General features: G+C 44.7%; 1 protein-coding gene across 4 annotated transcripts in view; it reads right to left on the bottom strand.

Annotated features, from left to right (window-relative positions):
* Positions 1-11606: 11606 nt before the first annotated feature.
* Positions 11607-16036, bottom strand: part of LOC123349579 (receptor-interacting serine/threonine-protein kinase 2-like) — a 35488-nt gene continuing 31058 nt past the window's right edge. For 3 of the 4 annotated variants that reach the window (XM_044987757.1, XM_044987758.1, XM_044987759.1), the window contains 2 exons: positions 15807-16013; positions 11607-15144 (listed from right to left, as the gene is read on the bottom strand). In XM_044987757.1, coding sequence (XP_044843692.1) covers positions 14822-15144; positions 15807-16013 — 530 coding nt within the window. In that variant the 3' untranslated portion in view covers positions 11607-14821. The remainder of the gene's footprint in view (positions 15145-15806; positions 16014-16036) is intronic. The other variant, XM_044987760.1, reaches the window with a different exon arrangement.

Below are 16036 nucleotides of genomic sequence, written 5' to 3'. Positions count from 1 at the left end.
TTTGAGAGAGATAGGGAGAGACAGAGACACACCTTGTGTGTGAGAGAGACATTCATTGCCCCTTTAAGTATGCTGACCGCACTATAAGTACACGGCCTTTTTAAGTAGATCAGCAAGTTGAGACAGCAGCTGCTGCCAGCAAGCTCCCTCCATCCTGAGCCCTGTTGTATCCCCTCTACCCCCCCCCCCTCGCTCTGTGGAGATGGGATACAGGAGCAGGGGAGGGGGACACCCCGACGTTAGCACTCCTGTTCCTCTCTCCCCCCACCCCCCTCTGCTGCACAGCAAGCAGGAGTCTCTGGGAGCAGCTCCAAGGCAGAGGGCAGGAGCAGCATAGAGCATAGGGGGAGGGACAGCTGAACTGCCAGACAATTGATAGCCTGCTGGACAGCTGCCACACAGGGAACTTAGGGGAGCTGATAGAGGGGCTGCTGGTCCACCATGGTTCCAAGCCACCACCAGCTAGCTCCAAAGGCTGCTCTTTCTGCGAGCAGTGGACAAAGCAGGCGGCTGCCAAACAACATTATAAGGGAGCATTTGCGCAACTTTAAACGAGCATGTTTTCTAGTTCATCAGCAACATAACAAAACAATGTTAACCAGGACGACGTTAAGTGAGGGGTTACTGTAATGGTATCCTATCGTTTAAATAATAGAATACCATTTATTTAAATATTTTTTATGTTTTCTACATTTTCAAATATATTGATTTCAGTTACAACACAGAATGCAAAGTGTACAGTGCTCACTTCATATTTATTTTTGTTTACAAATATTTGCACTGTAAAAAAATTAAAAAATATAGTATTTTTCAATTCACCTAATACAAGTACTGTAGTGCAATCTTTTTATCATGAAAGTTGAACTTACAAATGTAGAACTATGTACAAAACAAACTGCATTCAAAAATAATGTAAAATTTTAGAGCCTGCAAGTCTACTCAGACATACTTCTTATTCAGCCAATAGCTCAGACAAACAAGTTTGTTTACATTTGCAGGAGATAATGCTGCCCACTTCTTGTTTACGGTGTCACCTGAAAGTGAGAACTGCGTTCTCATGGCACTGTTCTGGCCAGCGTCACAAGATATTTATGTGCCAGATGCGCTCAAGATTCACATGTCCCTTCATGCTTCAACCACCATTCCAGGAGACATGTGTCCATGCCGATGAGGGGTTCTGCTTGATAACAATCCAAAGCAGTGTGGACCGATGCATGTTTATTTTCATTATCTGAGTCAGATGCCACCAACAGAAGGTTGATTTTCTTTTTTCGGGTTCTGTAGTTTCCACATCGGAGTGTTGCCTTTTTAAGACTTCTGAAAGCATTTTCCACACCTCATCCCTCTCAGATTTTGGAAGGAACTTCAGATTCTTAAACCTTGGGTCAGGTGCTGTAGCTATCTTTAGAAATCTCACATTGATACCTTCTTTGCGGTTTGTCAAATCTGCAGTGAAAATGTTCTTAAAATGAACAACATGTACTGAGTCGGAGACTAACAAATTTATTTGAGCATAAGCTTTCGTGGGCTACAGGGGACAGGGTTACTTTGACTTGGGTCTATACACTGCAGAACCCTAGGTTCAAGCCCAGGTCAGAAAATCCTCAAGCTATGGTTAAAATACAGTGTAGATTCTCAAGGGTTCCCTGACATAGGGCCGCTGACTTGAGTTCCACTAACCCTAGGCTTACATTGCTGTGTAGACATATTCATAGAGCTCTTCTTCAGGTCTGGGAAAGGAACTCACAGCAAAATGCCAGGTGGAATAGAATGTTTACACAGGGGTCGGCAACCTTTCAGAAGTGGTGTCCCAAGTCTTCATTTATTCACTGTAATTTAAGGTTTTGCGTGCCAATCATACATTTTAATGTTTTTAGAAGGTCTCTTTCTAGAAGTCTATAATATATAACTAAACTATTGTTGTATGTAAAGTAAATAAGGTTTTTAAAATGTTTAAGAAGCTTCATTTAAAATTAAATTAAAATGCAGAGTCCCCCGGATTGCTGGCCAGGACCCAGGCAGTGTGAGTGCCACTGAAAATCAGCTTGCGTGCCGCCTTCAGCAAGCGTCCCATAGGTTGCCTACCCCTGGGTTAGCATAAGCAATTAGCACATATTGTAAGGGACTATTCAAAAGACATTCTTGAAGGCTGGTGTGGCTGTGCTAACATCTTAGAACTCTTTGTTTCAAGACCTACAGTAGACGTTCACTCTCTCTCTCTCTCTCTATATATATATATATGAAAAAAAGCTTTTCCACACCTTATTACAAAATAAACAACAAACAACAGTAAGTTCTTAATATAAATAAGCTAATATAAATCAGATTCCAGTTTGAGAGTAATACACATTTAGAGTGTACACTGTTATTCCTTGAAGAACAAGGAAAAATGTTTCTACCTATGCAGAGTTGACAAAAGATAAATTGTTAGAAGTAACTATTACAATGAATTGACCTTTGCATGAGGCCTAACATTCTGGTTTTTTTCTGGAGTTTCCAGACTGTTGAACACTTAACTTCTTTACCTTAATGCTATATTAACTCTTGAGTAAATTGCAGTAACTCCTCACTTAAAGTGTCCCAGTTAATGTTGTTTCATTGTTATGTTGCTGATCAATTAGAGAACATGCTCGTTTAAAGTTGTGCAATGCTCCCTTATAATGTTGTTTGGCAGCCGCCTGTTTTGTCCACTGCTTGCAGAAAGAGCAGCCCTTGGAGCTAGGTGGTGGGGGCTTGGAATCACGATGGACCGGCAGCCCCCATTAGCTCCCCGATCCCCTAAGTTCCCTGTGCGGCAGCCACTCGACAGGCTATCAATTGCTGGCAGTTCAGCTGTCCCTCCCCCCACTACCATGTGCTGCTCCTGTCCTCTGCCTTGGAGTTGCTCCCAGGAGCCTCCTGCTTGCTCTGTGGGGCGGGGGGAGAGGGGAGCTAATGTAAGGGTGTCCCCCACCCCCCTGCTCCTGCACCCCACTTACCCCATCTCCATAGAGCAGGGACATGACAGGACTCAGGACAGAGGGAGCTTGCTGGCTGCAACTGCTCTCTCAACTTGCTGATCTACTTAAAAAGGCAATGTACTTAGAGTAGGTCAGCATACTTAAAGGGGCAATACGCATCTCTCTTTTGCTCACAAACAGGGTGTGTGTGTCTGTCTCTGTCTGCCATGCAGTCTCCCCTCCCTCCATTTGTGCTGCCTTGTAGAATGTGAGGCTATATGAACAACAATGTGTTAACCCCTGAGGGCTCATCTGAGTGCTATTTCATTATTTAGCAGTAATGCATTCCCTAGGAAATATCCCACCCTCATCCACCCTCTGACTTCACCACCTCAACCAAGCTTCATAATCATCATTGCTGTGTACAGTATTACATTGTTTAAAACTTATACTGTGTGTGTGTATATATATATATATATATAGAGAGAGAGAGAGTCTTTTGTCTGGTGAAAAAAATTTCCCTGGAACCTAACCTCCCCCACCCCATTTATATTAATCCTTATGGGGAGATTGGATTTGCTTAACATCATTTCACTTAAAGTCACATTTTTCAGGAACATATCTACAACGTTAAGCGAGGAGTTACTGTAATCCTGGCTAAATTCTTTGGACTAAATGGAAAATGCGAAGGCTAAAGGAAGTTTGCAACTTTGGACTTCGTGCACTGTAGAACCCCAAACTGCCCTTCCTCCCTGCTGCTGGAAACTGTTGATCATCCATTAGTCCATTTTCTCTGCTATTGGATCTTGAACCATGCCTTTGGCTGGGAATCAGCATAAGGGCATTGTATCAGAAGCCCAGGGCAAGCAAAAACTAGGTTGTCCAAGCAGAATTAGCTGAAGTGTGAAGTGGGTGAACCCAGGGGAGGAGACCACACTTGGCATGCAGCAGGGTGGGAGATCTCACCTTCTGTTGAGAGAGGAGGGAGAATCTGTTTCTGTTGGAGAGAACAAGATTTAACTTGGTTTCGATTAGACTGAGTCATAGAACCAAGCAGAAATTATAGTAGATATGAAGGAAAAGATGGTTGCTACCAACTGAGCAATGATACTCCCAGTTCTGAACTAGCACACTCCAACTAAATGCAGGGTGCAATGTTCTCCTTTCTCACCTGGAACTCTGTGTATGTTTCTGAGTGACTAGCCCATGCTGCCACCTGTGCTGTCCTTGCTTCATTGCTGTTGTTATTTGAGTTAGTTAAATCAAAGCTAACTCCGGTGTGTCAACATGTGCTGCAGTCACACCTCTGAGTACAGTATAGATATACCTATCCTTTGAGTGCAACAGAATTGTATTAGTTCATAATCAACTTGGCTGTGCTGTAGAATGTTTATCTTTGCAATCATAAGCCCTATGGAGAAAAGACGGAGGAAATGTTGAAAATGAGTGCTCCTTAGAACACCTCAGGCCTCAGGTTTCTCAGAGTGAACAGGTTTTTATTCATGTAAATAACTAGCCACCATTTCATTTAATCTCTTATTTTTGTCCATTAGGCAGGGCCTACCTGAAATCTCAGCAAAGCAAATGGCTGTATGGCTCCCCATAGCTCTTCAAACTCTGATCTGACATATTTTAGGGTGTGTGACCAAAAGGTAGGAAACAATTCACCACTAGACACCATTCCCAACCCCACCTTTCATGTTGGGACAAGGGTTGGAGGTCAACCATCTGAAGCTGATCTCTCCCCCACCATTTTTGTCATGTTGGGATCTCACAAAGGAAAAGGCTTGGACTGGCAGGAATCTTTTCTTAATAATAACACATACCAAACTTAACTAGACAGTAAATGTACTTGGCTAGTTACACTAACTTTAATATAACACTGATAACTCATTAACTGTTTGCCTTGCAGGCCTGACAGCTAGCTTAATTTATGATGGATTGACCTTCACATTCTAGGAGACTTGTTTAACTTGGCCCCTGTCCACCCAACCACATGCTAAGCAAAATGAGTGCATTACCAGGCAAGGAGCTACTTCCTCTGATAAAGAGGAAAGATGAAGTAATACTGAGGCTACCTGAGCACCGATATCACTGTTTGATAATGTGGAAAAAATAAATAAAGGAACATAAGGACAAGATAATAAGACTTAATTGAAGGAGAATGTAACTAATAGCTCTGTAGCGCTATACACATTATTGAATAATAGTAATCCAGTATGCTAAATCTTTACAGACAATCCAGCAGAGAAGGTCTCTGCCTCAAAGAGATTACAGTCTAACACTCCCAATCCTGCTAATGCTTACACACATCCTCACCAGATTTGATTGGCCGGGAACTGCGGCCAATGGGACCTGCGGGGGCAGCGCCTGTGGACGGGGCAGCATGCAGAGCTGTCTGGCCGTGCCTCCACGTAGGAGCTGGAGGGGAGACATGACACTGCTTCTGGGAGCTGCTTGAGGTACCACCTGGAGCCTGCACCCCCTCCTGTACCCCAAACCTCTGCCCAAGCCCTGATCCTCCTCCTGCCCTCTGAACCCCTTGATACCAGCCTGGAGCACCCTCCTGCACCCCAAATCTCTCATCTCTGGCCCCACACCAGAGCCTGCACGCCAAGTCTCAGCCCAGAGCCCCCTCCCGCACCCTGAATTTTTCATTTCTGGCCCCACCCCACAACCCACACTCCCAGCCCAAAGCTTCCAACCCCCACCTCAGCCCAGAGCCCACTCCCATACTGTGAACCCCTCAGTTTCACCCCCAGCATGGAGCCTGCTCCTGCACCCTAAACCCCTCATCCCTGGGCCCACCCCAGAGCACGCACCACAAGCCAGAGCCCTCACCCCCTCCTGAATCCCAGCCCACTGCCTCAGCCCAGAGCCCCCTCACATATCCTGAACTCCTCATTTCTGGCCCCAACCCAGAGCACACCCCCCTAGCCGGAGCCCTCACCTCCTCTCGCACCCCAGCCCCCTGAGCCAGCCTGGTGCAAATGAGCGAGTGAGTGAGGGTGGGGAGAGCGAGCAACAGAGAGAGGGGGCAGGACCTCGGAGAAGGGGCAGGGCCTCAGAGGAGGGGCAGGGTAGGGGTGAGGCAAGGGTGTTTGGTTTTGTGTGAGGAGAAATTTGGCAACCCTAGTTAGGTTACATATTATGGAGAAGCAGTAACCTGACCATAATGAGGCTGACGCTATATTATCAAGAGAAACTTGATTTGTCAACCCCAACCATAGCTTCCTCCCTCCCAAAAAAATAAAAATAAAAAAAAGGGCCAGACACAACAGCAACCCAACAACAAACTCCTATGAATTATCACATATGGTCCGAGGATTTATGAGTAGAATAATGTTATGAATGGAAATGACATGATTGATCTGTTTGATTGGTGGTATGAGACGTGATTGTAGGATGATACTGCTCTGTGTCAGAGTGTGACATATTTTTAACTATCAATTTTTGGAGGTGAGATATGTTAGTTATAGTGTACTGGAAATTTCAAAATGTGATTTCCTAATCACCTATTAACTTGCTTTGGTTGAGATGATAGCATGTAAAGAAGGATTAGACAGTGGGGAAATGGCTGAATCCCCTGTCTGTTCATTTCTGGGCTTTCTGCAGAATTTGTGTAAAAAATGTAATATTTTCCTTGGTTGTTAGCTCACCTCTAAAAATCAGCTAGAATGTTTGTTTCAATCAACATACTTTTGTTTGGGTAATTTTTGTACAGCTAATTCCAAAACACAATAAACCTCGGGTTCCTAACCTATTTGGTACTAGCAGTTTCACAGACAAGTTGCAGCAAACCTGAGCACCAAACCTCACTTGCATATACCATTTATGTATTTTAAAATGGTAAATTGGTACTGAAGGGGCAGTGGGTAGTTGCTTGAAAACAAATGATCTTTTCAATCTGAGTGTGACTCTTATATTCTCTCTTCAAAAGCTTAATGTGTGGGTCTGTTAATACTTGAATTGAGCCAAATTCTACAATAACTTAGATCCTGTGACGCTCCAAGCTAATGTGTTTTGACAGAGTATAACTTGGTCCCACATAAACTAGGCTTGTTGGGTCTACGATAACAATGGCTTTTTTGAAGTATATGTAAATATTTTATCTTGAAAGTATCTACTTGATGCCTTGCCTAGTTGCACCTGGTGTGTTCTCTGCCCTATTCTATAAGAAGTTTGCTTCCATAAGGAAAATTGAAGGATGCAAAGTCACATGTTATGCACATCAGCCAGGAGGCAGATGATGGCAAAGGAGTTCCCTTGTGCATGAGACACTAAAGAAGTTTGCTATACCAATTCATACACTTCTACAAACATCCTGGCCCTGATTAAATTACCTCTCTCTTCAATTAGTATATCTATGTTAAAATACCGGTGTCACTTAGATAACGTGCAATGAAATTCCATGTAGTTTCAACCCTTCCTAGCTTGTTCTCACATTCAACAGCTATGATAATGGCAGATGAGTTGCCTGCAACAGCATGAAATGTTTTTTTTTCTGAAAGAAAGATGTCTGTTCAAGGTTTGATAACAATGTGATAATGTGTAGCTGCTTTGGGAAAAAATGTATCTTTGTGTACTATGGTATGATATAAAACTCGGAGCTGATCTGTTGACTAAGAAGTTGCTAGTTTTATACAGCTGCTCTTCAGAGTGTCCATCTTCCTGCATACAGGATATACAGTTAAATTAATATTTAACTTAATTTATAACAAAGGGAATAGTGAGGTTGATTCTCCATTCTGTTACCAGTTTTATGCTGGTGTGTCTCTTTACTTCAGTTGAAATACACTGACATAAGGGTGGTAGTGAATGCCCAATGGCTGCATAAATGCACATTCTGTCAAGAATATTTAAAATTGTAGGGCCCAGTATGAACAGCACAGAATTTGGATGGGTAACCAAGGCCCACTCCTGCTCCCATTACTATCAAAGTGAGGAACTCATCCCAAGAATAATCGAATCAGGAGTCTTTGAATCCAGAAATTTCCTCAGTTTGTCACAGAGAAAAGTGTGCTGCATTTTATTACTAGTGATACTCGTCACAGTTTCATGGTAACTGCACCTGTATTTTCCCCTCCGATCTACAATAATACCTAAACTTAATATAATAAGAAGTCCAATGATATTGCAGGAAGCTGTAATATCTGTCACATCTCTCCCCTGAAGAAGTGGGTATAACTAGAGTGGTTTGACTGGCATCCTAGGGAAATCCATTGACTTATTTCCTGGACAGAGCAACCCCCACCCTATGGCCAAGATAGGCCACTTTTGCCATCTCCATCTTGCATTTTTCCACCTTTACAGTCAGGCTTGCTGCCTGAATGTTGTGAAGCACTCTCCTTATGTGCTCTTCCCAAGTCTGACTGAAAATAGAAATATCATCTATATATACCAGGGCAAACTCCTCCATCATATCCAGTATCCAGTCTACCAGCTGCTAGATGGTAGCCAGAGCCCCCTTGAGGACCAAGAACTCAAAAGAGCCCTATGGGGGTGGTAAATTCCTATTTGAGCCTAGCAGTTGAGTCCGAAAGCATCTGCCAATAATCTTCAGTGAGATCAATTGTGGTCAGGAATTGGGCCCCTCTCAATTTGTATAGTGTTTCATCTGTTCTAGGCATGGTGTATGTGTTAGACCAGGGGTGGGCAAACCACGGCCCACGGGCCGGATCCGGCCCCTCAGGGCTTTGGATCCGGCCCGTGGGATTGCCCCCCGTGGTGCTGCAGGCCCCACACCGGTCTCAGAAGCGGCCGGCACAACTTCTCTGCAGCCCCCCAGGGGCGGGGGGGCAGAGGGCTCCATGTATTGCTCTTGCCGCCAGGCACTGCCTCCCGCAACTCCCATTGGTTGGGAACGGGGAACCATGGCCAATGGGAGCTTTGGGGGAGGTACCTGGAGGCGCGGCAAGGGCAGCGCATGCGGAGCCCTCCACCCCCCCTTCCCCCAGGGGCCACAGCGTTTCCGGAACGGCGCAGCGTGGGGCCAGGGCAGGCATGCAGGGAGTGTGCACCGCTGCCACCCCAGAGCCGCTTTAGGTAAGTGGCACGGGCCGGAGCCCGAACCCCTCCTGCACCCTGCCCCCCAACTCCCTGGCCTAAGCCCTCTGCCTGCACCTCCCACCCCTCCTGCACCCCAACCCCCTGGCCTGAGCCCCCTCTCGCACTCAGCACCCCTCCTGCACACCAACCCCCTTCCAAGCTCCCTCATATGCCCTGCACCCCTCCTGTGCCCCAATCCCTTGCCCTGAGCCCCTTCCAGCACACCACACCCCCTCCCACATCCCATACTCCCTCCTGCACCCCAACCCCCGCCCCGGCCCTGCATACAATTTCCCCACCCAGATGTGGCCCTCGGCCCAAAAAGTTTGCCCACCCCTGTGTTAGACACAATGATAGTATTCAGCTTTGTGTAATCCACACACAATCTAATTGACCCATTGTTGGGATTTTGTGGTTCCCAATGAGTCCGATGCTGGGCAGAAATCAAGGGACTTCGATTCGATGTGATGCGATTCAATTTGATGCGATTCGATTCAGTTCAACAAGGCTTTATTCAATATGTACAAAGGGAGAGCCCCTGGTACCAAAAATCAGGCAGAGTCCCTCCAGCAAGGAGCCCCTCCCCTGCTTTTTTATAGCACATGGCACTTACATAACATGAACCTCTAACCAATAAGAGTTAACCTTTCCATATATGGATTTGTTTATCACATGGTCATAGTTCTCCATTCCACATGCAGAGCTCGCCCCCATGCCCCCGGCCTTCTCTAGAATGTTCCGAGGGTGGTGAACCACAGCATGCTTCCCTATGCATAAGCACCCTGCAAATCACATTTTATCCAAAATGAACATAAGCATACCCTTCACCATCCTTCTTAGGTACCAGAACAGCAGGGAAGGCACATGGATTACTTGACTGTTGGCTCACCCACCATTCCAGCGTGCTAGTGATTTTTTTCCTCCATGCTCTGGGCTGCTTTCTCACTTTTGATTGAAGCCTTGGCTCTCATCTCCACCCAGTGGACAACAAGTGAAGTGCATCCAGGCTTACTGGAAAATTCCTGTTGATAAGCCTGCAACACCCCCTTGATCTCTGCTTGTGGTGTTCGGGTTAAGTGATCAAAGAAGGCTATGAAGTTCAGCCAGCAGCTGGTCCCTGTTTCTGCTGCCAGATCTATGAGGGGATCCTCTCCCTTCTCCTCCTAGTGCTGCAAATGGCCAGGGCCATATTTTCTCTGTCTGTTATGGGGTGTTTACTGCACACTTGCCCTGAAAGTGCTAGTGCAAATTGAGGAGGGGATTGATTAATCCAACAGGCCAGAGCTGAGGGGAATCAGCTGGCTAAGTAATCCCTTGACTTGAGTGAGGGAGCCCAGCTGAGGAGGAATAGCTGGGCTGGATGTACAAAGACAGGAAATTGGCAGTAGAGGGGGCTGCAGAGTAGTAGTCTGCAGTTGCTCTCTGGGGGAAGGGAAGTGTGTTTGGGGCTATAGAGATAGATAGCCTACAGTTGCTCCCTGGGAGGAAGAAGTTTGGGCTCAGGGGAAAAGCAGCAAGGTATGGGATAGGGAACCCAGAGTAGGGGGCGGGCCCAGGTTCCCCTATCAGCCACAGAGGAAGTGACACGGAGCAGAGTAGACTGCCTGGGACAGTTGCCTTGGAAGACTTTGATACCCTGGACTGGGAGGACCACAGTGAGCTGGCAGGAGGGACAGGTTGTGAAGAGGAAGCTGCAGCTCCTGGAGAAAAGGGGGCCTGAGAGAGAGAGCGGACCAAGGATGGAGAGACTGCCAGAGGAGGGTGCAGTTCCTGGAAGGAGCTAATCCCCAGAGCAGCCAGGAGGAGGTGCCCCTATCAGCGAAAGGATCTTGTGACACGGTCATAAAAAGGTTTTGTCACGTTCACATGATATTGGGTGCCAATGTGAGCAATTAGGTGGCTCCACCACCATAGTTCACCTCATTGAGTTGTTTGATGATTTTAAATGGCTCTTTCCAGGCAGCCTGGAGTATATTCCTCCACACTGACTAGCTGACTCCTCAGCTGTTTATAACTCATTTTCCCCATCTCTCTTTTTGCTGTTCCCTTCCTGAAAAGACTGAGACTTTTCTCTGTGCTTTTTCCTTCTATGATACTTGCTTTCACTACTGTTGGCACTTTGGCAATTCACGCTGTCATAGATCCCACAGATGCTGCCATCATATGCCAGTTTCAAAGTACACCTGTACCCCAATATAACACGGTCCTTGGGAGCCAAAACATCTCACTGCCTTATAGGTGAGACTGCGTTATATTGGGTACGGTCTTGCTGGTACGCCGTGCTGGACTGGACCAGCTTCCCCGGCGTTGATTTAAAAGGCCCGGTACTCCAGCTGCTGCGGGGAGCCCTGGACCCTTTAAATCACCGCCGGAGCTCCGGCAGCAGGGCTCGGGTGGTGTTTTAAAGGGCCTGGGGCACCCCGCAGTGGCCAGAGCCTCTGGCCCTTTAAATCCCTGCCCGAGCCTGGCTGCCGGAGCCGCTCCGGGCGGGGATTTAAAGGGCCCATGGCTCCACATGAATTCGGATATAACGCGGTAAAGCAGCGGGGCTCGGGCGGTGCTTTAAAGGGCCTGGGGCTCCCCGCTGCTTTACTGGGTTATATCTGAATTGGTGTTATATCAGGTCACGTTATATCGGGGTAGAGGTGTAACTGTACCTGTGTTCCCTCAAGAGCACGCATTTAAAGATTTCTGACTCCCAGCAGTCACCTCTTTTGGGTGGAGACTCGTATCTCATTCCCTCTGTACTGGAGACTTTAAGCAAGCTTCCTTGCTTACACTGATATCCCCAACAAGCCAGACTGCCTAAAAACACCAGCACCTGTGCTTTGCTTTCTCTCTGAGGGCTATGAACAGTGTATTGCCAGCAATTATAAGGTACCATATGGCTCTTTTTACCTTAAGAATAAATGTGCTTGTTCAGAAACAGAGAAAACAGATTAAAATAATAACAAAACCTACATGCACACTAAAAAGCTTACCAGAGGTCACCCTCAATTCCAACTTAGGGCTCTGGTAGATTTCAGTTGTTCAAAACCCTCAACATGGGTTTTCTGCATGGACCTGTCTTAGAGCCAGAACCAGAACGAAGGCTGGGTATATCAGCTGTTCGTTATGCAGCTCAGACCTTTGACCCCAGCCTTCTGTAACAAATAATCAACAGACAATGACCTTCTCCTCCAGGGGTAGCTTCCAAAGGCTGGGGTATTGCATAACCAGAGTTGGGGAATTTGCATTAACCTCTCCCTAGGAATTTCCCCACTTAACATTTATTGTCCCAGAAGTCCATACATGACCAGCACATTTTGAATATAGTCTTTGGAACTTCCAGGTCTCACATCTACCACATCTTCCCCACAGAGAGGTTACATACTATCTTGGCTTGCAATAATACATAAACGTAATACACTAAGGAATGCCAAGGATATTGCAGGAAATTGCCATATCTGTCAAAATACCCTCTTGTACCTGATAATCCCTTTTCCATCTTGGTGTTTAGTATTTACATCCTTCAGGTACCTGTGAACAATTATTTTCCTCTTCTCCCTCAGTCCTCACATCAATCTCTTTAATGTCAGTAGCTCTTGTCTGGACTCCAGGCCACATCTGTCCATTAATTGGATGCCCAGAGCTTAATATAATAATCCAGTTGTGGTCATGCCAAAATCATATAGAAGGGACTACAACAGTCATACTCCATTACATGAAATCTGTGTACTCAGTCCCAAAATGCACTAGCCCTTTGTCTTGCTATATCACATTCCAAATTCATATTGCTCTTCAAATACTCAGGTATCCGCTTTATATCCATGGAAATCCATATCCGCGGATCATTCTTGTGGATTGCATGCGGATACAAATTTTATATCCATGCAGGGCTCTACAAATTCATATGCAATTAGCTGTCCACTACTGTCACTTACAGGTCTCTTGGTCACTATTACTGCTTACCTAGTTTCTCCCACATTGCATCTCTGGGGTTCAGATTTTCAGCAGATGCATAAAGACTACATTTTTTAAAGATGAATCTGTATTATTTTCTGACTATTTATTTCTATCCACTTGGTCTGCTTTATTTTGGAGGATGCTAAACATTTAAAAGACCACTTAGGAAGTAAATCTATTATATTAATAGATATTTGTATAATGGATTTCACGTAACTTACAGAAAATACGTTGTTAGTATGGGTTGCTGAGGTTCTCTGTAACTGCATGGAAGTAAACAGAAGTGAAAGTTTTGTGCAAAACTGAAATCTTTCAGAGACTGATGGAGGATATGGGTGGACAAAGACTAAGTTATGCATTAAAATCAGGCACTCATTTCAAAATATATCATAAACTAGAGTTGTCTACTGTCCCATCAATGTTATATAGAAGTTTAAAAACTCCAGTATAACAGTTGAATGGAATGATTCCTGATACCAGATATTTAAGTCTTGACAATTGTGCTTCCTTCCACAGAAGGAAGGAATACGGTGGAGGGACTCGTTCCCTTTTTGACCAGTGACAAGAGCCCTATGTTGTACCAAAAGCTGTTCTGTGGTCTGTTGGAGAAACAGAAGTCTCTCATTTAAAATGCAGCATGAAACATTAAACTTCTAGGAGCTAGAAAGTTGCCCCCTTAATAAAGTAAAAAATGACATTTCTAACACACTTTGACACTGCTTTAAATTTTAGCCATTTTTAGTCACAAAGCAGCCTTAACACAGTTTGACTGAATTTTCTAAAATGTTGATTTTAAAACTTCTAAAGCTAGTGGTTTCAAATTATATCATGTGGAATAAATAATCCCTTGTATAAATATGCTTTAAAACACTCCACTCTTGCATTTAAGATTCCAACACATCAAACCACAGGATTAATTGAACATCTTGGAAATTAAAAGAACAATTGCAATGTAGCGAAACAGAACAATGTAGCTTGGCATCTGAAATATCTATACATCTTGTAATGATAATGTTCTTGGGCTTATCCAGTGCCATGACTAGTGCAGGCATCCCACTGTGCTTTCTAATGGAGGCACCTTGCACACTTCATTTTTGTTTTAACTAAGATAATATTTGATGTTCGTATCTTTATTTACAGTTCAATGTCCTTCCAAAGTGGCCAGTTTGGCACCTCTTATCTCACAGCTTAACTTCACGTTGTATGCCTGTATCATTCATAAACTGAACGACATTAACATGCTGTATCCAGGTAACTTTAACCTGTTTATGGCCATTTTATTTCAAAAGAGTCTCTGAATTTGCACCTGCTAAATGTAAGTGTACCAGTTTACAAGGACAAATGAGCATTTGTGCAAGAAAAATTTAAAAAATGATTCAGTTTGCAAGATGTTAAATTTCAGAGGCTCATTTGAAGCGATCCTGAAAAGTTATTCCTTAATGCTTTTCACTTTCACTGTGACAGCTTGCTTGGCTGTTGGCAAAATCAGCTTCTTTCTTCCTTCCTAGGCAGCAGCCCATCCTTAAGTGCCTTTCAGACATGGAAGAGCTTAGCATCAGTCTTCCTCTCAACCATCCACCAATAAGTCACAACCAATTTACCTCCATCAAGAAACCAGGAAATAATAAGTGACATGTGACTTGAACTAGACTCTGGCATACTCCCATAATCCTACCAACTCAGAGGTCCAAGTTGGAATATATATTACCAGGCTCTGTTATTTCTGCAGGCAATGGTTGTCTTGAACTCTTAGAGGACTAAAGTCACTGAGCAATAGGAAAAGGAACAGACTTTTTAGTCAGTGGGTAATGAGAAATGAACATGAATTAATGTCATTCCAAGTTATCAGTGCACCGATCCATGAAATATGCCATGGAAAATAACTTAAGTCACTGCAGTCGTCTATTTAATTTAGCAGAGCTGTCTGTGATGTGGCTGCCTCGTGCCAGAGGGCTACATTTGCTAGTTGAGAGCACAGTCACTACAATCTGAGCTGCCCCCTCGCCAAGGCAGAGGCAAGTGTCCAACAAAGCACGAGCGCGGCTGGTCAGGGTGGGGAAAGAGGTGATCATTTCATAGTCCATTTTAGACAACACTTGCTGGGAGCGAAGGACATCAAGAATGTGGTTGAGGCGCCCTTCTGTCATGCAGCTCAAGATAGTCTGTCGCCCACAGGCTAGGATCTGGCAGCAGTTGCCTTTGCAGCAAGGACCTTGAATAAAAAGGAACAAAATTGTTTTTACAAACTTTTTCATTATGGAAAAAAGAGGCAGCTTTCACAGACCAAAAGTCAGCCTTATCCATATCTGCTCAGTAGGAAGATTGAGGCCTTTTTTGGGTCTTGCCCAAAGAAAGTGGTGAGGTGGAAGGGAAGTCTTTTTCCAACTAACCTTTTGCATCCCCAAGAACTACCTTGCTGGAGATGTTTGAAATTGTCGCAATGAAAGGTTAAACCACATACAATAGATTTTTTTCCCCATTTGTTATAAACTCAGCGGGCCTATTTCACCATAAAACTTGCTATATTTTGTGAGGTTTTTCTTTAGATCCCTTTCCAGTGAAAGCCCACTTCTGAACAATGTGCCTATTCTGAACAAAAGTTGGCTTTGAAGGCCAAAGTCTGAGCTTTTAGTAAACACAGGAATTACCACACTGGAGCAGACCCATGATCCATCTAGTCCAGTATCCTGTTTCTTACAATGGTAAGTACCAGCTTCAGAGGAATTACACTAATTACCAGTAAATACACAAGAATATAGCCAAAGTACAGTTTTTATCGGAAACACTGGCGAAAGTGTGCCAAAGTAAAATATTACTATACCACATTGCCAGTAGCTTCTGGTTTTTGGACCAAACTTTTCTTTGGAATCTCACCTGTTAATGTTTGTTCAAACTGTGTGCTTTGAAATTGGCTATGATGGGGACTTTGCTCAGGTGGCAGTGATAACTGTAGTGGCGGCTGCTGCCACATCTTTGGGTCCCTTTGACACTGACCACCATCTTCTCTGCTTGCATGTGGATCAGAAGTACAAGGAGTGGGAAAGGAATGCTGCAGAGCTGATTCTCTACTGCCCGGATGAGCTGGGAACAAATAAAGATGGGTG

The sequence above is a fragment of the Mauremys mutica genome, chromosome 14 (genome assembly GCF_020497125.1).
Source record: "Mauremys mutica isolate MM-2020 ecotype Southern chromosome 14, ASM2049712v1, whole genome shotgun sequence".
NCBI classification, from domain to species: Eukaryota; Metazoa; Chordata; order Testudines; family Geoemydidae; genus Mauremys; species Mauremys mutica.
This window is presented reverse-complemented; position numbering and strand designations above follow the sequence as displayed.